Source organism: Bombina bombina, chromosome 2 (assembly GCF_027579735.1).
Source record: "Bombina bombina isolate aBomBom1 chromosome 2, aBomBom1.pri, whole genome shotgun sequence".
NCBI lineage: Eukaryota > Metazoa > Chordata > Amphibia > Anura > Bombinatoridae > Bombina > Bombina bombina.
Genome location: NC_069500.1, coordinates 532,107,328 through 532,133,021, shown reverse-complemented (window position 1 = coordinate 532,133,021; position 25,694 = coordinate 532,107,328). Strand labels below are relative to the sequence as shown.

Here is a 25,694-nt window from a genome sequence, read left to right as displayed (position 1 = left end):
TACTCCAGTTTGTGGCTTTTCCATTCGGCCTTGCCACAGCTCCCAGAATTTTTTTTAAAGGTTCTGGGATCCCTGTTGGCAGTGCTCTGATTGCGGGGCATTGCAGTGGCGCCTCACTGGACGATATTTTGGTTCAGGCGCCATCCTTTCAACAAGCAAGATCCCACTCGGAAATGTTATCATTCCTGCGATCTCACGGAAGGAAGGTGAATTTGGAAAAGAGTTCCTTAGTTCCACCTACAAGGGTAATTTTCTTGGGAACCTTAATAAATTCCTTATCAATGAAAATTTTTCGGACAGGAAATCAAAAAATTTCGATTTCTGTCTAGCGCTTCAGTCCTCTCTCCGGCCATCAGTGGCAAGATGCTGGAGGTAATTGGTCTGATAGTAGCAGTCATGGACATCATCCCGTTTGCCCGTTTCCACCTCAGACCTCTGCAGTTACGCATGCTCAGGCAGTGGAACGGAGATTATGTAGATCTATCTCCACGAATACTTCTGGATCAGGAAACAAGGGATTCTCTTCTTTGGTGGTTGTCTCAGGTACCTCTCCCAGGGAAACTGCTTTCGCAGACCTACCTAGGTGATTGTGACGACGGACGCCAGCCTTCTGGGAGGGGAGCAGTCTGGGACTCTTTAAAGGCTCAGGGGACATGGACTCAGTCGGAGTCTGTTTTACCCATAAACATTCTGGAGCTGAGAGTAATATTCAATGCTCTTCTGGCCTGGCCTGTTAGCATCAGCCAGTTTTATCAGGTTCCAGTCGGACAACATAACTTCAGTGGCTTACATCAACCATCAAGAGGGAACTCTGAGTTCCTTGGCTATGGCAGAGGTAGCCAAGATAATTCAGTGGGTGGAAACCCACAACTGCTGCCTGTCGGCAATCCACATCCCAGGAGTGGACAACTGGGAGGCGGATTTTCTGTGCAGACAAACCTTTCACCCGGGGGAGTGGGAACTCCATCCGGAAGTGTTCTCCAGCTTGTTTCTCAAATTGGGACAGCCGGAGTTGAATCTCATGGCATCTCGGCAGAATGCCAAGCTTCCGAGGTACGGGTCAAGGGATCTTCAGGCGGCACTGATAGACGCTCTGGCGGTACCTTTAATTTTAGCCTTGCATACCTATTTCCCCTGTTCACTTTCCTCCCACGAGTCATTGCTCGAGTCAAACAAGAAAGGGTGTCAGTGATTCTCATAGCACCGGCGTGGCCTCACAGTATCTGGTATGCAGACCTGGTGGAGATGTCATCTCTTCCACCTCGGAGGCTTCCGTTGAGAATGGACCTTCTACTTTAAGGGCCCTTCCTTCATCCAAATTTAGTTTCTCTTAAGCTGACTGCTTGGAGATTGAACGCTTAATTTTATCTAAGCGTGGATTTTCAGAGTCAGTCATTAAGACCATGTTTTAGGCTCGTAACCCGGTGGCTAGAAAGATTTACCATAAGATATGGAGTAAATATCTACATTGGTGTAAATCCAAAGGCTACTCTTGGAGAAGAGTTCGGATTCCTAGAATTTTGTCTTCTCCAAGAGGGTTTGGAGAAGGGTTTATCGGCAAGTTCCCTAAAGGGTCAAATTTATGCCTTATCTATTTTGTTACATAAACGTGTGGCGGATATACCAGACGTGCAATCGTTCTGTTAGGCCTTGGTCAGAATCAGACCTGTGTTTAAACCGGTTACTCCTCCTTGGAGTCTTAATCTAGTTCTTAAAGTTCTTCAACAGGCTCTGTTATAGCCTATGTTGATTTAATTTTGGAAAAGGTTATTGGTGCGCAAATCTTACCCCTGCATAAACACTACCCTGTTCCCAAAAAAGTACAGTGTAAGAAGATATTAGTAGTAGAAAAATTGTGTGAATGCGCATAAACAGCACGGGGATAAAGGTGATTTGTTTATTTGAGCAAAAAATAGATTAGTTTAGTATGTTTCTTCTAAATTGGATATATTAATTTTAACTATAGTGATCAATGTTGACTAAGCTTATTTGGTGTAAATGCTATATAGCTTAATTTATAAGATGCTATGGAATAAAAATCAAAAAATAAGAATTCAGATTGGCATTGCTGTTTGTAAAAATTTGTATGGATAATTGGACCTAAAAAGTCCTACGTACTACTTGATCCAAGTTTCAGCTGAATCTTAACTAGTGATACGTTTGTAACAAAAAAGTATCCTGCACTATGTATTTATAATACATAGTGCAGGATACTTTTTTGTTACAAACGTATCACTAGTTAAGATTCAGCTGAAACTTGGATCAAGTAGTACGTAGGACTTTTTAGGTCCAATTATCCATACAAATTTTTACAAACAGCAATGCCAATCTGAATTCTTATTTTTTGATTTTTATTCCATAGCATCTTATAAATTAAGCTATATAGCATTTACACCAAATAAGCTTAGTCAACATTGATCACTATAGTTAAAATTAATATATCCAATTCAGAAGAAACATACTAAACTAATCTATTTTTTGCTCAAATAAACAAATCACCTTTATCCCCGTGCTGTTTATGCGCATTCACACAATTTTTCTACTACTAATATCTGTTATAGCCTATGCATTCCTTAGATATTAGGTTATCTTGGAAGATTTTGTTTCTTGTTGCTATTTCATCTGCTCGTAGAGTTTCAGAGCTCTCGGCATTACAGTATGAGTCTCCTTACTTTATTTTTAATTCGGATAAGGTTGTTTTGCGTACTAAGTTAGGGTTTCTCCCTAATGTGGTTTCAGATCGGCTCATTAATCAGGAGCTTGTTGTTCCGTTCTTGTGTCCTAAACCTTCTTTTCAGAAGGAACGTCTGCTGCACAATCTGGACGTGCTGTGGTGCGTGCATTGAAATTCTATTTGCAGACTAAGAATTTTTTTCTCTGGAAAACGTAAAGGACAGAAAGCTACGGCTACTTGTCTTTCTTTGTGACTGAAGAGTATCATTCGCTTGGCCTATGATTCTGCTGGACATCATCCTCCTGAGTTACAGCTTATTCTACGAGGGCTGTTTCCTCTTCCTGGGCATTCAAAAATGAAGCTTCTGTGGAACAGATTTACAAGGCTGCAACTTGGTCCTCTCTTCACACTTTTTTATAAATAATTTTGCCTCGGCAGAGGCTTCCTTTGGGAGAAAGGTTCTTCAAGCAGTGGTGCCTTCAGTTTAGGTTCCCTGTCTTGTCCCTCCCTATCATCTGTGTCCTCTAGCTTGGGTATTGATTCTCAATAGTAATTAGATGATCTGTGGATTCATCATGTCATTAGAAAGAAAACAAAATTTATGCTTACCTGATAAATGTATTTCTTTCTTGACACGGCCCGCCCTGTTGTTTCTTAAGGACAGGGTTTTTTGTTATAAACTTCAAACACCTCTGCACCTTGTTGCTTCCTTTCTCTCCTTTGCTTCGGTCGAATGACTGGGGTTGGAGGGAAGGGAGGTGATATTTAACAGCTTTGCTGTGGTGCTCTTTGCCGCCTCCTGGGCAGGAGTGATATTCGCAATAGTAATTAGATGATCTGTGGACTCGTGTCAAGAAATAAATTTATCAGGTAAGCATAAATTTTGTTTTTTCATGCTGTACATCAACCTTAAGGTGACAGTTAGCACCTTGAGATTTATTTATTTATATATATATATATATATATATATATATATATATATATATATATATATATCTTAGTTATGCATAGATAAACAACTCTGCAATATATTTTCATTATATATTTTGCCTTTTCATGTGATTTAGCTTTGAAAATGGAGTGATTTCTAATTATCAGAATTTGAAATGCACCCTGCTGAAATCTCAATGCTAACTCTGCTACATAGTTGTCCCTAATTGGCTTTATCAGATGGATAACTGCAAAACAATGCATTTTATACTAACTTTATGAACTGGGCTAGCCTTATTGTCTGGACTAAAAGCCCAGATTGGCTCCTCCAAATAAGGCAAACAGTAGGTGGAATTTGGCTATTGAAAAATAATTGCAGTAAAAAGGAATGTTTGTTTTAAAAACATTTAGACTTGGATGATATGTTGTTATTCTATAGAAATACAAAAGAAATGCCATGTAATTTCAAGGGGTTTACTGTCACTTTAGTACAAGTAGCATTTTACACTCCATATACATGAGCTTTTACAAAGTAGTGTTAAGGGAATTAGTGCTGAAAAATATTTGCAGCTACTGCTGCCTTAAAAAAAAAAAAAAAAAACTTTTTTGATACCGCCATTCATGAATGCTTTTGTAGGTTTAAAACTTCAAGCAGAAGATACAGCCAATCAGACACCATAATACCAACCTTATAGATACACAAGAGAATGTGCTCTGCTGATCTAATATGCAGTGTAGTATTTGTTGCAAATGTTTATTGCTGACATAATATTCCAATAATATCAAATAAATATGTTCAGTGATCATATCGGCTCTATTTTGAAAAAATGAACAGGACAATTTAATTTTAATGTAAAATTCCTGTTCCAATTACCACAAGTATTTGTTTTTTTGTTCAGTGATCATATCGGCTCTATTTTGAAAAAATGAACAGGACAATTTAATTTTAATGTAAAATTCCTGTTCCAATTACCACAAGTATTTGTTTTTTTGTTCAGTGATCATATCGGCTCTATTTTGAAAAAATGAACAGGACAATTTAATTTTAATGTAAAATTCCTGTTCCAATTACCACAAGTATTTGTTTTTTTGCTAAATATGAACGTTACAATGGTACAACCCACAACTGTTTTATATAATTATATTGTTCATTTTCATATTAGCATCTGTGGCAGTTTCTTCAAGCAAAACATGAGCTATTCCTGGTGCTTTCTGTCTTGAACATTAAACCTCTATGAGGTAGATAATTCTACAGCTGATACTGAGCTCAGAGTGAAGCAGGATGACGTACGGTAATTTCACAAAGGACTTTCAGTGCTAATATTCCTTGCAAGAATGTTGAAATATTTATTGTAGATTTTATATAAGAATATTTGCACATACATGACACACACTTAAATGTATTTTTGTTTGGAATGGAATTTACAAAGCATATTACAGATGAAGCAAAAGAGTTGAGATGGAATGGATTTGTTTATAGATGAAAAGATAATGGGGGTATGACAAGTAGGTACTAGTATTCAATTGGGGATAAGGGACTAGCAGAAATTCAGAAGACTAAAGAGCTAGTCTTAGTAGGTGGTAACAATATAGTAGGCAGTGACAGGTGGAAGAATCAATTGGGAATAACTAGATTACGGAAGAGAATAGTTTTATATAGTTCCCTTATGGTTTACTGAATATGGGGTTGAGTTGTTGGGTGACTCTAATAAAGGTAGTTCTGCGGCTCAGTTCCTTAAGTTTGGCAGCCCCTACATAAGTACAAGTTGAGCGAATTCCACCAAGTATGTCTTTGACTGTTTCTTCCACATCCCCTTTATAAGGAACCTCCACGGTTTTTCCTTCTGAAGCCCTAGTAAAGAAAAAAAAAAAAGTAGTAGACTGGTTTGCAGGTTAGTTTAGGATAGATTAAAAGGATGTGAATTTAAAGATCTCGGCTGGGTGGATTTTTTTTTCTCTTTAGGGAGCCAGGATATCTGTCTGTATTACCAAGAAAGATTAAAGTGATGGTAAATCCAAGCTTTAAAAAAACGCTTGGCTTTACCATCACTCAAAAAAAACAGGACTTTGAGTCATCAGTTTGTAAAAAATGGTGCTAAACTTACTCTTCTCTAAATGAGGTGATGTGTCCACCTCTAAAACCAATAGTGGTGCTAGTATACAGAACTCTATCATATGACTAGCACAGCTATTGGTTTAGAGGTGGGAACATCACCTCATTGAAAAAAGAGCACTGTGCTGTGGGAGGTCGGAGCTTCTAAGTTTAGTACACTTTTTTACAAACTGATGACTGAAATTCCTGTTTATTTTTAGTTATGGTAAATCCTAGTGTTTTTTAAACACTCAGATTTACCATCACTTAAAAGAATAACCTTGTACATGAGATTCTTACAGTACACTATTACCTGTAATCTGCAACACCTCCTGCGTGTTTTTGCATTGCAGTTTCAGAGCTCATCCCATAGAACAGTTTATATTTCTTGCCATTTTTTTCTATTATTTCTCCACCAGATTCAGTGTGTCCAGAAAACATTCCACCTAGCATCACAAAGTCTGCTCCAGCTCCTGTAAAAAGACTGTGTTAACGGCTTTATGGTTTTTATCGTTTACCTTATAGGTTATATTAATGCAGTCTACCAAATCATACTGAAAGTAGACCTTTACTTCTTTGCAAATGGCATAAAATGAATACCTTAAATTGGTAATGTAGGTGCAGTAATTAGTACACTGTTTAGCAACCTACACAATATCAATTTCTCCTAGCTAGAGATTTTTTTAAAAAAATTAATAAAAATAAATTTTAAAATGTAGAGCGGAAAAATGGTGTCTGTTCCATACTGAGTTGATATAGTCCTTATTTCTGATATAAATTAGTAAAGAATATAGTAATTGATTTTCTTTGTACGTACAGTAATCTTTTGCGGTTCTTCCACTAAATTAGAGACACATAACAAAACTCTAGGGACTAATCTGTCATACTGAGATTAGAAAAATATATTATTTGATCACCTCTTGATATCTCAATTAGAGGAATAAGATCCTACCTACGACATGGTTCAAAGCAACTTCCTTTGGCCTTTTCATTGGTGGCTATATGATACCTTTTTAAAGATACTCCTTTTTTTCCGCTCAACACACTAGACGTTGACCCCAGTGTCTTGTGGGAATACCAAAAATGTTATATCCAACAGGAATTTATAAAATATAAAGCACATCATAAACAATTTAAAGTCGAATACCAAGTTGGTCATTCACTTGACCATTCTCGTAAACTCAATCCACAAGATAATTCTCTGTTGAAACAACTAAATCAAACAAGCTTGTTTGACTGAGACATAACTATTACTGCCCAATGACAGGCCCTTTTCATGAAACAAAAATTGTCGATTGAGGGTAACAAGCCTGGGCAACTGTTGGTTAGGGCTTTAAGATGTAAACAATTGTCCTCATAAATAAGCTTACGCATCCACTAATGAGAATTCAGTCTCAATAGCTGAAGCCTTTCGTTATTGCACAAAACTGTATAATCTTTTTCCTGACAGGCACATTTGCTCTCATATTAAATAGTCAAAACTACTTAAAAACAGTCAATCTACCCATAGTACCCTTAGATGTATTTAACACACTTTCCCTCCCATTCAGCTCTAGAAAGATATATAGCTATCCAATTCCTGAAACCTGGGGAAAGTCCAGGTCCAGACAGGATTGAAGGATTTCAAAACAGTTGCAATCGTGTACCAGACTAGAAATCCACTATCAGTCACATCACATAAATGTACATTTAAGTCCTCTGAAAGCCGGCATAGTATATAAAAAGCAAGAGTACTCACTCAGATAGTAAATACTACATAGTTTACTTATCTATGTAGTAGCTGCGTTACAAACTGCTTCCTGGTTAGGATCCCATTTACAGTTGCCACCACAGCCATGTTTTCCTGGACACTTATGAGTTACACATGGTGCAGGGAGGAACATGTATTGTGTTTCTGGACAGCTCTGTTCATATTCCACCCTTCAGCATAAGTGTCCAGAAAAACATGGCTGAGGTGGCAACCCTAATCCCATTATAAAACATATATAAAAAAAAATATGAATTCCTCACTTGCAACCCATTTCTAGCATCAATGTTAGCTTACATTACAGTGATCCCCAAACCAGGGAAATTGCCAGATCACCCTTCTCACTATCGCACAATCTCTTTGCTATTTCTTGATTTTAAGAATGTATGCTAATGTTTTGGTCAATAGATTAAACCCAGTTCTTTCTTTAATAATTAACCTGGCTCGAGCTGGATTTGTGCCATGGAGTGAATCAAGGAACACAAGTCCTTCATCTTTAATATGCTTGCATAGACAAGATCCCCTCCAACCTCCTTTTAATTGACAATAATAAAATGCCTTTGATAGGCAGGATTGGACCTTTCTACATTTAGTACTACAAAAATGTGGCCTTCCAAACAAATGCATCCAGAGTCCTTGCTTTATATACTCTCCTTTCTGCCAAAGCAAGGGTAAACGGCCTATTATCCAACTCCTTTCCTACTTCAAATTGGACCAGAGAGGCGATGCACACTTTCTCCCTTACAATTTGTCCTCTCTATGGAGATCCCTGTGGCCTGTCTGTGTTCAGATCCCAGAATTAAAGGGATATAAAACCCAACATTTTTCTTTTATGATTCAGAGCACGTGATTTTAAAAAAAACTTTAAAATGTAGCTCTATTTTCTCATTTGCTTCATTCTCTTGGTATCCTTAGTTACCAGGTAGGCTCGGGAGCAGGAATGCATTCCTGGGAGCTAGCTGCTAATTGGTGGCTGCATAAAAATGCATCTTTTCATTGGTTCACCACATGTGTTTAGCTGGCTCCCAGTTGTGCATTGCTGCTCCATCAATGAAGGATAGCAAGAGAATGAAGCACATTTGATAATAGGCTTACTGTTTTTTTTTTCTTTTTCATCCTACTCAAAATGTTTGAACTGCCTTGACCCACTGCTGCAACTACAATCCTTGTGACAAGCTACCCCAAACCTTATGTCTATGTACCCTCAAACTGTAGCTCTCTGGAGCAGGGCCCTCTTCCTCCTGTACTAGATATGTTTTTGTATCTTATGACAAATCATTGTCATTGTATACCCCTATCTCTGTACCCAGCATTACGGAATATTGCTGTACTATACAAATAAATTATAAAAATAGATGTAAATTGCAAGGTTGTTTAGAACCACATGCTCAGTCTGAATCATAAAAAGAACAAATTTGGGTTTCATGTTTCTTTAATGGCTTTCACATGGGTAATGACTGTCACAAATTAGCTATGTTTGCTGACAATCTGCTTATGATACTCACTTCTTCCATGTAGTCACTCTCCGTGGCATAACAAGCTTTAGCTGAATATGGTCAAGTCTCTAACTACTCAATCTGAATCTGAGATCCTCCCAATCAAACTGTCCCCCCCTACTTTACTTGTACTCCAAACCACCACTCCATAGACAAATGTAACTCCCTAAAGTATCTTGGTATCCATGTGCCCAATGATCCCCAAGCATTATATAAGTATGAACCTTATCTGCACAATTTTTTTAATATCTAAAACTGATTCAGTTTACCAAAGTAGCTCAGTAGAATCAATGTTCTAAAGATGAATCTGCTTCTCAAACTCCTATACTTATTTCAGGCAGTGCATACCACTATTTACCAATAATCCAGGCTATTGTTAATTCCTACATTTGGAGAAAGAGACCACCCAGGATTGCCAAATCCACCCTATACATTCCATCTTCACACAGAGGTTTAGGAGTCCCAGATCTACAGTGCTATTACCAATCTGTTTTCCTTAGTAGAATAGTGGATTTGTGCTGCAATGCAAAGACAACTGTAAAACATGAGTAATGGTGGATCACAAAATTACTAGCTCTCCTGAACTAAGAAGTACTTGTTGGATACTTCCTGAACATCACCAGTACAGCAGTTTCTAGTCATAGTAGAAACTTTCAACATTTGGTAGCAAATCTTACAGAAATGCCCTCACCTATCTAATGTCTCTGCTGACACCATCACTGGCTAATCCATAAATTCCCGGTGGACTACACTCTATACCAAATGACTATACTGATATTCATAATTTCCTTTTCCTGCTGACAGACTTCATTAAACCTTTATCCAAAGCTAGACTTGAGACTATTGGTGGTATGTTGATAAGTATACCTAGGTAGGTTAAGGAGCTGGGAGCTAGCTGCTGATTGGTGGCTGCACATATAATGCCTCATGTCATTGGCTTACTGATGTGTTCAGCTAACTTCCAGTAGTGCATTGCTGAGCCTTCAATAAAGGATTTCTTTCTCTTGTAAGGTGTATCCAGTCCACGGATCATCCATTACTTCTGGGATATTCTCATTCCCAACAGGAAGTTGCAAGAGGATACCCACAGCAGAGCTGTAATATAGCTCCTCCCCTAACTGTCATAGCCAGTCATTCTCTTGCAACTCTCAACAAGCTAGGATGTTGTAGGAGAGAGTGGTTAAATATAGCTAGTTTTATTTTCTTCAATCAAAAGTTTATTTTTAAATAGTACCGGAGTTGTGCTATTTTATCTCAGGCAGTAAATAGAAGAAGAATCTGCCTGAGGTTTCTATGATCTTAGCAGGTTGTAACTAAGATCCATTGCTATTCTCACATATGTCTGAGGGGATTACACAGATGAGGTAACTTCAGCGAGAGAATGGCGTGCAGTTTATTCTGCTATCAGGTATGTGCAGTTATAATTTTTCTAGAGATGGAAAACACTAGAAAATGCTGCTGATACCGGATTAATGTAAGTTAAGCCTGAATACAGTGATTTAATAACGACTGGTATCATGCTTACTCCCAGGGGTAATACCCTTATGATATTGCAATATAAACATTTGCTGGCATGTTTAATCGTTTTTATATATGCATTGGTGATAAAACTTTATTGGGGCCTAGTTTTTTCCACATGGCTGGCTTAAATTTTGACTAGAAACAGTTTTACTGAGGCTTTCCACTGTTATAGTATAAAAGTTACAGTTGGTGCAGTTAAAATTACAAACTGTGACATCCAGCTTCCCTCAGGAGTCCCCTGTATGCTATAGGACATCTCTAAAGGGCTCAAAGGTTTTCCAAAGTCGTTTATTGGGGAAGGTAGGACCACAGCTTGCTGTGGCAGTTGGTTGTGACTGTTTAAAAAAAATAAAAAAAAGTCTATTTCGTTTTTTTGATCCGTTTTTTGAACTAAGGGGTTAATCATCCATTTGCAAGTGGATGCAATGCTCTGCTAGCCTATTACATACACTGTAAAAATTTCGTTTGATTTACTGCATTTTTTCACTGTTTTTCAAATTCTGACAATTTGTTTCTCTTAAAGGCACAGTACCGTTTTTTTTATATTTGCTTGTTAACTTGATTTAAAGTGTTTTCCAAGCTTGCTAGTCTCATTGCTAGTCTGTATAAACATGTCTGACATAGAAGAAACTCCTTGTTCATTATGTTTAAAAGCCATGGTGGAACCCCCTCTTAGAATGTGTACCAAATGTACTGATTTCATTTTATGCAATAAAGATCATATTCTGTTTTTAAAAAATTATCACCAGAGGAATCTGACGAGGGGAAAGTTATGCCGACTAACTCTCCCCACGTGTCAGACCCTTTGACTCCCGCCCAAGGGACTCATGCTCAAATGGCGCCAAGTACATCTAGGGCGCCATTTGTGTTTACTTTACAAGACATGGCGGCAGTCATGGATAATACACTGTCAGCGGTATTAGCCAGACTACCTGAACTTAGAGGTTAGCGAGATAGCTCTGGGTTGAGACAAAATGCAGAGCATACTGACGCTTTAAGAACCATGTCTGATACTGCCTCACAATATGCAGAAGCTGAGGAAGGAGAGCTTCAGTCAGTGGGTGATGTTAATGACTCAGGAAAGTTACCTGATTCTAATATTTCTACATTTAAATTTAAGCTTGAACACCTCCGCGTGTTACTTAGGGAGGTTTTAGCTGCTCTGAATGACTGTGATACCATTGCAGTGCCAGAGAAATTTTGTAGACTGGATAAATGCTTTGCAGTGCCGGTGTGTACTGATGTTTTTCCAATACCTAAAAGGTTTACAGAAATTATTAATAAGGAATGGGATAGACCAGGTGTGCCGTTCTCTTCCCCTCCTATTTTTAGAAAAATGTTTTCCAATAGACGCCACCACACGGGACTTATGGCAGACAGTCCCTAAGGTGGAGGGAGCAGTTTCTACTCTAGCAAAGCGTACTACTATCCCTGTCGAGGACAGTTGTGCTTTTTTAGAGCCAATGGATAAAAAATTAGGTTACCTTAAGAAAATATTTATTCAACAAGGTTTTATCCTACAGCCCATTGCATGCATTGCCCCTGTCACTACTGCTGCGGCGTAATGGTTTGAGTCTCTGGAAGAGGCTTTACAGGTAGAGACTCCATTGGATGACATACTTGGCAAACTTAGAGCACTTAAGCTAGCCAATTATTTTATTTCTGATGCCCTTGTTCATTTGAATAAACTAACGGCTAAGAATTCTGGTTTTGCTATACAGGCGCGCAGAGCGCTATGGCTTAAATCATCGTCAGCTGACGTGACTTTAAAATCTAAGCTACTTAACATTCCCTTCAAGGGGCAGACCCTATTCGGGCCTGAAGGAGATTATTGCTGATATCATGGGAGGAAAAGGTTGTGCCCTTCCTCAGGACAGGTCCAAATCTAGGGCCAAACAGTCTAATTTTCGTGCCTTTCGAAACTTCAAGGCAGGTGCGGCATCAACTTCCTCTAATTATAAACAAAAGGTAAGCAGGTCAAAAAGCCTGCTGCTGCCTCTAAGACAGCATGAAGGAACGACCCCCTATCCGGTAACGGATCTAGTAGGGGCAGACTTTCACTCTTCGCCCAGGCGTGGGCAAGAGATGTTCAGGATCCCTGGGCGTTGGAAATTATATCCCAGGGATATCTTCTGGACTTCAAAGCTTCCCCCCCAAAAGGGAGATTTCACCTTTCACAATTATCTGCAAACCAGATAAAGAGTGAGGCATTCTTACACTGTGTACGAGACCTCCTAGTTATGAGAGTGATCCATCCAGTTCCAAAGGAGGAACAGGAACAGGGTTTTTACTCAAATCTGTTTGTGGTTCCCAAAAAAGAGGGAACCTTCAGACAGATTTTGGATCTAAAGATCTTAAACAAATTCCTCAAAGTTCCGTCGTTCAAGATGGAAACTATTCGTACCATCCTACCACTGATCCAGGAGGGTCAATATATGACTACAGTGGATTTAAAGGATGCTTATCTTCACATTCCGATACACAAAGATCATCATCGGTTTCTCAGGTTTGCCATTCAAGACAGGCATTACCAGTTGTAGCTCTTCCCTTTGGATTAGCTACAGCCCCAAGAATCTTTACAAAGGTTCTAGGGTTGCTTTTGGTGGTCCTAAGACCGCGGGGCATAGCAGTAGCCCCTTATTTAGACGACATCCTGATACAGGCGTCAAACTTCCAAATTGCTAAGTCTCAAACGGACGTAGTACTGGCATTTCTGAGGTCGCATGGGTGGAAAGTGAACGAGGAAAAGTGTTCTCTATCCCCACTCACAAGAGTTTCCTTTCTAGGGACTCTGATAGATTCTGTAGAAATGAAAATTTACCTTGACGGAGTCTAGGTTATCAGAGCTTCTAAATTCCGGTCTGGTTCTTCATTCCATTCCGCGCCCTTTGGTGGCTCAGTGTATGGAAGTAATCGGCTTAATGGTAGCGGCAATGGACATAGTGCCGTTTGCACGCTTACATCTCAGACCGATGCAACTATGCATGCTCAGTCAGTGGAGCGGGGATTACACAGATTTGGCCCCTCAACTGGTGGCTATCTCGGGTCCATCTGTCCAAAGGTATGACCTTCGCAGGCCAGATTGGACTATTGTAACAACAAATGCCAGCCTTCTAGGTTGGGGTGCAGTCTGGAACTCCATGAAGGCTCAGGGATCGTGGACTCAGGAGGAGTCTCTCCTTCCAATAAATATTCTGGAACTGAGAGCGATATTCAAGGCTCTTCAGGTTTGGCCTCAGTTAGCAACTCTGAGGTACATCAGATTTCAGTCGGTCAACATCACGACTGTAGCTTACATCAACCATCGAGGGGGAACAAGAAGTTCCCTAGAGATGTTAGAAGTTTCAAAAATAATTCACTGGCCAGAGATTCACTCTTGCCACCTATCAGCTATCCATATCCCAGGTGTAGAGCACTGGGAGGCGGATTTTCTAAGTTGTCAGACTTTTCATCCGGGAGAGTGGGAACTCCATCCGGAGGTATTTGCACAACTGATTCTCCGTTGGGGCAAACCAGAACTGGATCTCATGGCGTCTCGCCAGAACGCCAAGCTTCCGTGTTACGGATCCAGGTCCAGGGATCCCAAGGCGACACTGATAGATACTCTAGCAGCGCCCTGGTCTTTCAACCTGGCTTATGTGTTTCCACCGTTTCCTCTGCTCCCTCGACTGATTGCCAAGATCAAGCAGGAGAGAGCATCGGTTATTCTGATAGCACCTGCGTGGCCACGCAGGACCTGGTATGCAGATCTAGTGGACATGTCATCCTTTCCACCATGGTCTCTGCCTCTGAGACAGGACCTTCTACTTCAGGGTCCTTTCAACCATCCAAATCTAATTTCTCTGAGGCTGACTGCCTGGAGATTGAATGCTTGATTTTATCAAAGCGTGGCTTCTCCGAGTCAGTTATTGATACCTTAATACAGGCACGAAAGCCTGTCACCAGGAAAATTTACCATAAGGTATGGCGTAGATATCTTTATTGGTGTGAATCCAAGGGTTACTCATGGAGTAAGGTCAGGATTGCTAGGATATTATCTTTTCTCCAAGAAGGTTTGGAAAAAGGATTGTCAGCTAGTTTCTTAAAGGGACAGATTTTTGCTCTGTCTATTCTTTTGCACTAGCGTCTGGCAGATGTTCCAGACGTTCAGGCATTTTGTCAGGCTTTAGTTTGAATCAAGCCTGTGTTTAAACCTGTTGCTCCACCATGGAGCTTAAACTTGGTTCTTAAGGTTCTTCAAGAAGTTCCGTTTGAACCTCTTCCTTCCATAGATATCAAACTTTTATCTTGGAAAGTTTTTTGTTTTTTTTTTGGTAGCTATTTCCTCGGCTCGTAGAGTCTCTGAGCTATCTGCCTTACAATGTGATTCTCCTTATCTGATTTTTCATACGGATAAGGTAGTCCTGCGTACCAAACCTGGGTTCTTACCTAAGGTGGTATCTAACAAGAATATCAATCAAGAGATTGTGGTTCCATCCTTGTGTTACACATTCTGGACGTGGTCTGTGCTTTAAAGTTTTACTTACAAGCTACTAAAGATTTTCGTCAAACATCTACCTTGTTTGTTGTCTACTCTGGACAGAGGAGAGGTCAAAAGGCTTTGGCAACCTCTTTTTCTTTATGGCTAAGAAGCTTAATCCGCTTAGCCTATGAGACTGCTGGACAGCAGCCTCCTGAAAGGATTACAGCTCATTACACTAGAGCTGTGGCTTCCACTTGGGCCTTTAAAAATGAGTCTTCTGTTGAACAGATTTGCAAGGCGGCAACTTGGTCTTCGCTTCATACTTTTTCAAAATTTTACAAATTTGATACTTTTGCTTCTTCGGAGGCTATATTTGGGAGAAAGGTTTTACAGGAAGTGGTTCCTTCCATTTAAGTTCCTGCCTTGTCCCTCCCTTCATCCGTGTACTTTAGCTTTGGTATTGGTATCCCACAAGTAATGGATGATTCGTGGACTGGATACACCTTACAAGAGAAAACACAATTTATGCTTACCTGATAAATTTATTTCTCTTGTGGTGTATCCAGTCCACGGCCCGCCCTGTCATTTTAAGGCAGGTCATTTTTAAATTTAAACTACAGTAACCACTACACCCTATGGTTCCTCCTTTCTCGGCTTGTTTTCGGTCGAATGACTGGCTATGACAGTTAGGGGAGGAGCTATATTACAGCTCTGCTGTGGGTGTCCTCTTGCAACTTCCTGTTGGGAATGAGAATATCCCACAAGTAATGGATGATCCGTGGACTGGATACACCACAAGAGAAATTTATCAGGTAAGCATAAATTGTGTTTTTTCAAGATACGATGAGTCCATGGATTTCATCCTTACTTGTGGGGTTACGCCTCCTGGTCAGCAGGAGGAGGCAAAGAGCACCACAGCAGAGCTGTATAAATAGCTCCTCCCTTCCCTCCCAACCCAGTCATTCTCTTTGCCTGTGTTAGTGATAGGAAGAGGCAAAGTGAGGTGTTAGTTATAGATTCTTCAATCAAGTGTTTATTATTTTTAAAAGTGGACACAGAAATATTTGGCACTATATATTTATGGATAACTGTATCCCTAAGAGAGGGTAAGTTATTGGGCAGTTGCTTCTAGGACGTGAGAGTGGCTCTGTTATTTTTGACTAAAAACTTCTGCCATGCTCTCTGTTCCCTTCGGCTTGTATTAAAAGATGGCAGCCGACAGGGCGGTTTAGTCTGTTTCAGCATGAATATACATGTTTGGTTCATGTCCCGACTCCTTACGACTGGCAATACTACCGTTAACAGCCATAGGGGAGGTTTATTTTTGTTCAGCATGTTACAGTGAAACCTGCATGCTGCGTGTCCCAGCTCCCAACAGCGTACATTTCTACATTAACGGCTGACAGGGAGGTTTATTCCTCTTCAGTATGGAGGAGTTAGGTTGAATGGTACATGTCCCTGCTCACCATGGCTTCCGATCCTAAGATTCGCAGCCGCTTGCAAGGGTTATTTTTATTAAGCATGTCTCGGTAATGCATGAATATTTCATGTCTCTGTTCCCGACGGCTTCCACTGCTAATTGTAGCAGCCGACAGGGAGGCTATGCTAATGATTTTAACGGCTTTAAGAAAATAGATTTAGCAGCTGATATAGGTTATGCGAGTTCAGTACGAGATTGTGATGTCTGAATGGTGCATGTCTCTGCTCCCATCGGCTTCCGATATTAAATTAGCAGCCGACTGGGAGGTTTGTTTCTGTTCTGTACTACAATGTTATGCATGACTAGTCCTTGTCCCTTCTCCCGATGGCTTACTATCATATATTTAGCAGCCGACAGGGAGGTTTGTTAGTCTTTACTTGAAGGTATTAGGCATGAATGTCTTGCTTCCTATGGCTTACAATACGGAAATTTGCAGCCGACAGGGAGTTTTATAGTGACTCATGACAACTGTTATGGTTGGTGCAGACTTCGTTCCCTACGGCTTACAATACTTAGATTAGCAGCCACCAGGGAGGTTTATATTAGTTCAGCATAGATATGTTGAAGAATGGTATTTCTCCCTGCTTCTAATGGCTTACATTACTTAACTGGCAGCCGATGGGGAGGGTTATTCTCTTCAATATGAAGGGTTAGGTATGCTTGGTACAGGTTTCACTCCCTATGACTTATTCAGGCGACAGGGAGATTTATGATATTGATAACAGAGTCTTATCTCGCGTTTTTGAGGTTCCCAACGGCTTGTTTTAATTTGTAGCCTACTGGGAGGTTTTGTTTATTTCTTCATTTGCCATTTTGAATGTTAGCTCTCCCGACAGCTTCATTTTGTATATACTTTAAGCTGTCCGGGAGATTTGGTGAGTTATGCCCACGATGGGCGGAGCTTAGTTTCACGCCTTTGTTTGCGCACCTTTTTGGTCCAGGAAGAGGTCTTCTCTGCTTGTTCCAGTAAAGGCATACAAATCATAAAACACATTTTTACATCTCATAAAATAAGACAACATCTTTACAGAAGGCATGAACAGTAAAATAAAAAGAAAAGAAGCATAAAGCCAACATTTTACATACCATGTAGACATAATGTAGATAGAATGCCAATAATCTAGAAACCTTCTAACTAACACTTTAGGCCTCTCTTGGGCCTTCACAAGCAATAGGAGATAATAAGACGAAAGAAGGTGTTTGTAAGTATAAGAGATCGCCTGCGGATCTCAATGAGAAACCTTGATTTTATGGGTTTTTAAATGACTCATCTTGGAAATGATGTTAATCATGCTGGCTAAGCCAAGTATTATGGTGAGAGTCAATGCTATGGGAGTGTGTAGAAGCTATTGCTAGAGTGGGTATCTAAGAATGCGGCATAAGCAAGAAAAGCCGCAGATTTAGCCCTCCTTAAAAAAGAGGTACATTATTATTATTGGGGGGGGGAGGTGGGCATGTAGGTTTGATAGATAATAAAAACTAAATAATCATGTTAATGAAACCTTAGGAACTACCAAAAATTAATACAGGTATGGACCTTACATATTGCGAGACTCAAAAGGCATGGGAGAACTTAATACAGGAAAGAAAGGCCTATACTATAAATATGTATCAGGATAACTAGGATAGGAGAGACTACTTATTATGGGAGGTGTAGTAAGAGCTTAATGGGACCAATCCAAATGAGGTTTATAAGATTACATAAATACAGAAACTGATTAGACGCCAACCTATCACAGATAAACAGGGTCAATACGTAAGTCTCATGAATCCGCCATGTCCGCAAAACAAATATGAAAATATGGTATTGAAAACATGGTCATAGCTTTACCATACAAAAAATAAATAAACCCCTGCCCACACATGTTGATTTGTATTGCAATAGAAAACTGTATCTGAGACATTTCTATGGGGCTATATGTTTATAAAATATGGGCATTACGCTGCCTCGGCCGCTGGCAGCAATGCATCATAGTTAAATGTCATACCTAACCTCCATACAGATATATAGGTCATAAAAAACCATAGACACAGAAATATTAAATAATGCAACAGCTAAATTCTACCATACTCACATTGGGTGCAAATAAACATGTTTGAGGCTTTATAACTTCAAGCTTCCCAATATGTGGGCAGGGACCTGTGTGGAGCTCAAATCTTTAGGCTATCAACATGGTACTCTAGTAAAGTAGTATGTGGCTGCAGATAGCAGCTTTAAAGAGGCATAGCAAACACATGGGACCCGTGATGATATGTCAAAGTCCAACAGCAATCTAGGAGATCCTGTAAATGCTCAGCACCTATTATAGGAACAAAGTAAGTCTCATAATATATTTAGAATGGTTAAGTCCCAGAAAGAAAAAAACAGCCAATCCGTCCCTGCATGACGCATAACATCAGTCTTATATGGTTTAGGAGAAACAATTATTTTTCTCATTAGATATGTCATGCCATATAACTTTATATAACTAAATAAAAGAGATATTCTTATGTAACTATGGAAAAATGAGTCTCTGAACAGAAAAAGAGTAGAAAAAAAAACAAAAAACTTTCAAACACTCAAGGAAAACAGTCGTTATTAGCCTTCAGAATCAATTCTAACAGGATTATACTCAGAGACAGGGGCAATTACGTATAGAGGACAGCAAGATGAAATGTGAGTGTCCAATATATCTTACGCAATGTCTCAGGGCACAAAACCCACTATTAGTGTTGGGATTATCCTGCTTCATAGTAGGTCAAGCTTACAGAAGAGCCAGTTATAAGATCGTCATACTTGCGGGGCATGCAGTGTTGGAATAAACATAAGGTCATCCAAGCAGAGTTAGTAGGTAGTAATCCTGTAGCCTGTTGAGAAGCACCAATGCTGAGGATCCACACTGTGCTCTTCAAACCTCTGAGCAATCCAGGCATTGTCGGGTAGTGCTCTATCTCAGAGGTCAATCCCGTTATAATATCCTGAGCAGTCCTCCAGGCGATTGCTTCTGATTGACCGCCAATTAGTGCGCTCGGTACCATCTCTTCGGTCCACTGCGATACAGCTCCATCTGAGAGTTGCGGGATCATACTATCTGAGCAATCAGATAACGGCATGTTCTGGGCTGGCGCAGAAAAATGTAGTCGCACTTCATGGCAGCCTGCGCCCCAATCATTACCCAAAACAGCTGGCCTTCCACTTGTTGTAATTGGAAGAGGCTCCCGCACTGTAATTAGCGGCTCCTGTACCTCCACCTTCTCTGGAGAAATCCTCTTTGTTAAGATTTTGTACAGTCCCATTTCCAGTGCGGCAAATTGTTTCTGTAAGAGTGAGTGGGTTTTGCATTCCCATTCTTCCCAGGACTCCATAACTACTGCCACTACTTTCTCAGAATGAGCCCCCAAGAAGGTTTTTATACTAACAGCCACGTGGGTGTGAAAATGGCCTCCGTGCAACCAGTGTCGACAAAGATGTTAGAAATAAATTAGTATTGTAGTGTCCAGAAGTGGGTATAGAGAGCATCCAATACAAAGGCTCTTGCCAACACCAGTTCTCAAATAATTCCAGTGGCTTAGGTCAGGCATATATCGCTAGCAAAGATGATTTTAGTAAGGTTCTTGCCGGAGCTATGTAAATACATGTCCATTCATGTTGAAAGCTGGCTCCGCCCCCCAGCAGAGAGACTTTTGATGACAATTTTCTTTTAGGTGCTTGGGAAAACAGCTCTCTAGGGGATGCCTTCTTTGCTGCATTAGTTGAAAATAGCAGCAGGGCAGCTTCACAAGCACAAAAGCACTTAAGAGTGTTTTTATAAACCGGATCCTACTATTTATTGGTGTTCAATCCGGTAGCGTGCAGACTCTTCTAGGTTTAGCTGGAGTCTAGAGATTCTTTATTATACATTCAATAAAGCGTTGCACATAACATTTAAAGATACAGTTTCATATGTTTTTGATATATCTTTTGCAGTCACAGTAATTCGTCCGATAAAAGTGAATAGGGTTGTGACTTGAACGTTATGGTTTTATACTAATGTGGAATGGTGTCCCACAATGGACTAGTAGTGGTAAACTTTGCTGCTTTAAAAGCTGAAGGTTGAGAGTTTGAATCCAGCTGCGGCTATGTGTCCCACACAGTGAGTCCACTTTCACTGGTGGGTTACAAATAACCTCACCTAAAACCATGATTTGCAGGCTACCGAATTTGCCTTTAAAAGCATGCATGATTTTTAAGTTTCATGTATTACGAGAGATCCTTTTTTTATAGTCAGTATTGTCTCAGAAGCTACAAGTAGTGTTCTGACAATGTTTAATATTTTCTATTGTCCTAAGACCTTAGCGTCTATTTACCAGGTGCCTTGCTCTTCCTCCACAAACCCCCTTTGATTTTTTGAGAGTGTTGTTAGTTTTTCCCTTGCTGCTGGGAAAGCGTTGGGGTAACTATAATGTTCAGTGAAGCAAGGTTTTTCACAGTAGCTGCTCAAGGGTGGAAGAGCTGGATAGAAAGCTCAGCATACTGAGACATTGTGGCTGAGCTTTGTAGCAACCCATGGGTTGCAGGTTCGTTCCCCGGCAGGGTCCACTTTCATCCTTCTGAGGTTGATAAAATGAGCTGCGCCTTGAGACCCTTTCGGGGGATTAGCCGTGCGTTACAAGTACCCAATACATATGTACACATACATACTTTGATATAGCTATGTGATCTACTATACCCTTAGAGGATAGTTGGATTTTAATTTTAGGGTATATGAACCCAGCTGAAAGGTTGACTCCTCTTCTTTATTGACATAGGAGACTATCTAATCCATTCTGAGTCCCACCCAATCTTGGATCAGGGGTAAACAATCCAAGGAGCCTGTTGCTGTTTCCAAGTCAGCATGGAGGATTTGCACCCGGCCCAGGACCGGATAAGAGGAGAGGCGTTCTTCCTTTGCATAAGAGACCTCTCTTACATGGAGTCTCTCCTTTCCAGGAGTAATTAGTTCCGTTCCAATACTGGAACAGGGGCTGGGGTCTTATTCAAATTTGTTTTGAAATTCCCATAAGAGAAGGAACCCTCAGGCCTATTTAGACCTTAGGAGTTTAAACATGTCTCTCGGTGTTTCATCGTTACGGATGGATACTATTTGCACTATCCTTCCATTGATTCAGGAGGGTCAATTTGTGGCAACAGTGGATCTAAGGATGCATAGCTGCATGTGTCTATCCACAGAGATCATCACAAGTTTCTGAGGTTTACCTTTCTGGACTATCTTTTTCAGTTTGTGGCTCTTCCTTTTGGTCTGCCACGGCACCCAGAATTTTCACAAAGTTTCTAAGGTCTCTACTGGTAGTACTAAGACCGCGGGGCATTGCGGTGGCACCTTATCTGGATGATATTATATTATCTATTATACAGATTTGTTCCATTGCATATCCCTAGACAGGAGATGAGGGATTTTCTTCCATGGTGGTTGTCTCTGGATCGTATGTCCCAGGGGACATGCTTTCATAGTACTTCATGGGTGTTTGTGACAACGGATGGCAGCCTTTTGGGAGGGGGAGCAGTCTGGAGCTTTTTAGAGGCTCAGGGATTATGGACTCAGGCAGAGTCTCTCTCCTTTTCCTCCATATTCTAAGACTGAGGGCGATTTTCTTTGCGTTTTGGCCTTGGCCTCAGTTAGCTTTGGTCCAATTCATTAGATTCCGGTCGCATTAGTGGGAACTCCATCTGGAAGTATTTTCCAATACGATTCTCAGATGGGGTCGGCCGGTGTTGAATATCATGGCATCTCGTCGAATTGCCGAGATTACTATCTATGGGTCCAGGTATCCCAGGCCGCGCTGATAGATGCTTTGGCGGTTTCTTGGTCTTTCAGCCTCGCATATCTCTTTTCCCTGTTTGCGTTCCTTTCTCGGGTTATTGCTCTAATCGATCCTCCTGCGTGGCCTCGCAAGTTTGGTATGCAGATCTGGTGGACATGACATCTCTGCCATCTTGGAAGTTTCCATTTAGGAGGGACCTTTGCATTCAGGGTCCCTTCCGTCTCTCGATTCTGTTTTCTCTGCAGCTGACTGCTTGGAGATTGCACGTTTACTTTTATCTAAGCAGGGTTTTTCTGATTCTGTCATAATCACTTTAATTAAGGTTATTTAGCCTGTTCATATAAATATTTACCATAAGCTATGGCGTAGATATTTTTATGGTGTGACTCTATGGGTTACTCATGGAGTACAGTTTGGATTCCCAGGATTTTATCTTTTCTCCAAGATGAATTGGATAAGGGGTTTTCAGCAGGTTCTTTAAAAGGATTTTCCTTTTGCTGCTTTATCTATCTGTTACACATGCGTTTGGCAGGTGTTCCAGCTGTTCCATCTTTTTGTCTGGCTGTGACTACGGTTAGGCCTGTATTTAGACTGTTTGCTCCTCCTTGGAGTTTACATTTTGTTCTTAGAATTTCTCACGGTGTTCCGTTTGAACCTACGTCTTCCATAGCTATTTAGTTATTCTGTTGGAAAGTTATCTTTTTAGTTACTATTGCTTCTGCAGACATGTATCTGTGCTTTCGGCATTACGATATATTCTCCTTATCTTATTTTTCATTCAGATAAGGTGGTGTTACGTGCGAAGCTTGATTTTCTTCCTACAGTTGTTTCAAACAAGACTTTCTCAGGAGATGGTTGTTCCTTTCTTGTGTCCTAATCCTTCTTCTAGGAAGGATCGTCTGTTACATGATTAGACGTAGTCCGTGCTTTAAAGTTCTGATTTCAAGCGCCTAAGAATTTTCAACAATCATCTTTTTTGATTGATTGTTTTTTTCAGGGAAACGTAGGGGTCAGAAAGCTACGACTACCTCTTTCTTTTTGCTTGAGGAGTATCATCAGTTTTGTATATGAAACTGATGAATAGCAATCTCCTGAACGAATTACGGCTCATTCCACTAGGGCTGTTGTTTCCTCATGGGCTCTCAGGAATGATGTTTCTGTTGCTCAGATTTGCATGGTTGCAACTTGGTCTTCTCTTCACACTTTTTCTGTTTTGGGGAGAATGGTTCTTCTAGCAGTGGTGCCTCCCGTTTCATCCGTGTACTATAGCTTTGGTATTGTATCCCATAAGTAAGGATGAAATCCGTGGACTCATCGTATCTTGAAAAAGAAAATGGAAATTTATGCTTACCTGATAAATGTATTTTTTTTCGATACCATGAGTCCACGGCCCCCCCTAGTTCCATGAGACAGGTTTTTATATTTTTGTTAAACTTCAGACACCTCTGCACCTTGGCTTTTCCTTTCTCTTCCTAACTTTGGTCGAATGACTGGGTTGGGAGGGAAGGGAGGAGCTATTTATACAGCTCTGCTGTGGTGCTCTTTGCCTCCTCCTGCTGACCAGGAGGCGTAATCCCACAAGGATGAAATCCGTGGACTCATCGTATCGAAAAATAAATAAATTTATCAGGTAAGCATAAATTTCCTTTTTAAGACAATGAAAAAGAACTGATAATAGAAGTAAATGTAAAAGTTGTTTAAAAACGCATGCACTTTCTGAATCATAAAACAGAAAAATGTTTCATATCCCTTTCAGATACCTACAGTTTAGTCATTCTATTTCCACACACAAGGGCAATATGACCGGGGACCTACTGACTGAGAAGTTATGCTGCTCAACTGTCCCCCCCTTATACACTATTTTAATCACTCTTTGCCATTTCTTTGCACAAGGAACTTCCGTTTGTTCTATCCGTAAGAGTGGCTGACTATTTATTAAAAATCTACCAAATCATCTCACTCCACCAGGCTGTTCGAAACTAAGTGTAAATTTTAAATGTGTTGGTACCTTACACCCAGAGACTAATTCAAATGTTCTTGGGGGCCTCTGATAAGTTCTGACCCTTGAGGGTGTTATTATTTAAAAATGATGCAAGAAAAGACAGCGCCTCATTGTGCAAGTAGGTTTCATGGGTAAAATCACAGTGGAAGTGAAGACAAGTGAAAATATACTCACAAGAATACTGGCACCCTTATTGAAAGTGGTGCGAATAGGCGGACTGACGTTTTAACAGCAGTCAGTACGCTGTACCAGGTAAACGTCCGAGATCCTGAATGAACAGCTGTGGGCTCTCCTCCACAGATCACGTCCGAATCTTCTATTGTTATGCTGTGGAAAATAACAGCGTGCAGCTGCTCTCCAGGTATAATCCACACTGGTAGCCGATAGTCAGAAAGCTGTGGTGCTCTTTGCCTCCTCCAAAAGAATACAAGGCTTGATATATAAAAAAAGAGTAAAAACACTTTATTTGAAGTGAAAGCTTCAAATAAAGTGTTTTTACTCTTTTTTATATATCAAGCCTTGTATTCTTTTGGCTTTTTTACCCTTGCCTGCCAAGTTTCCCCATTATCAGCAGATTTTCCCACCGAGTGTGGCTTTGCCGAGGACGGCTTTCTGACTATCGGCTACCAGTGTGGATTATACCTGGAGAGCAGCTGCACGCTGTTATTTTCCACAGCATAACAATAGAAGATTCGGACTTGATCTGTGGAGGAGAGCCCACAGCTGTTCGTTCAGGATCTCGGACATTTACCTGGTACAGCGTACTGACTGCTGTTAAAACGTCAGTCCGCCTATTCGCACCACTTTCAATAAGGGTGCCAGTATCCTTGTGAGTATATTTCTTCTGTTATGTGTGATCAGTCCACGGGTCATCATTACTTCTGGGATATAACTCCTCCCCAACAGGAAATGCAAGAGGATTCACCCAGCAGAGCTGCATATAGCTCCCCCCCTCTACGTCAGTCCCAGTCATTCTCTTGCACCCAACGACTAGATAGGATGTGTGAGAGGACTATGGTGATTATACTTAGTTTTTATGACTTCAATCAAAAGTTTGTTATTTTACAATAGCACCGGAGCGTGTTATTACTTCTCTGGCAGAGTTTGAGGAAGAATCTGCCAGAGTTTTTTACTATGATTTTAACCGGAGTAGTTAAGATCATGTTGCTGTTCTCGGCCATCTGAGGGAGGTAAAGGCTTCAGATCAGGGGACAGCGGGCAGATGAATCTGCATTGAGGTATGTAGCAGTTTTTATTTTCTGAATGGAATTGATGAGAAAATCCTGCCATACCGTTAAAATGACATGTATGTATACACTTCAGTATTCTGGGGATGGTATTTCACCGGAACTACTCTGCTAAAGGTCACTAATACTTTTAATAACTATTTATCATGTTAAACGTTTTTGCTGGAATGTAGAATCGTTTACATTGCTGAGGTACTGTGTGAATAGATATTTGGGCATTATTTTCCACTTGGCAGTTTTTTGCTTGTAATTGTGACAGTTT

The 25,694-nt window shown here is 40.3% G+C and overlaps 2 protein-coding genes across 3 annotated transcripts in view; one reads left to right on the top strand and one right to left on the bottom strand.

The window, feature by feature from the left end:
- The window catches only part of TINF2 (TERF1 interacting nuclear factor 2), a 63,494-nt gene that overhangs the window by 30,694 nt on the left and 7,106 nt on the right, over positions 1 to 25,694 (top strand). The window contains exon 8 of one of the 2 annotated variants that reach the window (XR_008400656.1): positions 4,768 to 4,896. Coding sequence is in view for 1 of the 2 variants with exons in the window: in XM_053702370.1 (XP_053558345.1) it covers positions 4,768 to 4,799 (32 nt within the window). In the remaining variant the exon portion in view is untranslated. Of the gene's footprint in view, positions 1 to 4,767; positions 6,427 to 25,694 lie in introns of those variants that run through there. The other variant, XM_053702370.1, reaches the window with a different exon arrangement.
- Positions 4,928 to 25,694, bottom strand: part of GMPR2 (guanosine monophosphate reductase 2) — a 53,733-nt gene continuing 32,966 nt past the window's right edge. Inside the window, exons 8-9 of the mRNA XM_053702369.1 lie at positions 6,010 to 6,169; positions 4,928 to 5,456 (exon numbers count right to left, since the gene is read on the bottom strand). Coding sequence (XP_053558344.1) covers positions 5,270 to 5,456; positions 6,010 to 6,169 — 347 coding nt within the window. The 3' untranslated portion in view covers positions 4,928 to 5,269. The remainder of the gene's footprint in view (positions 5,457 to 6,009; positions 6,170 to 25,694) is intronic.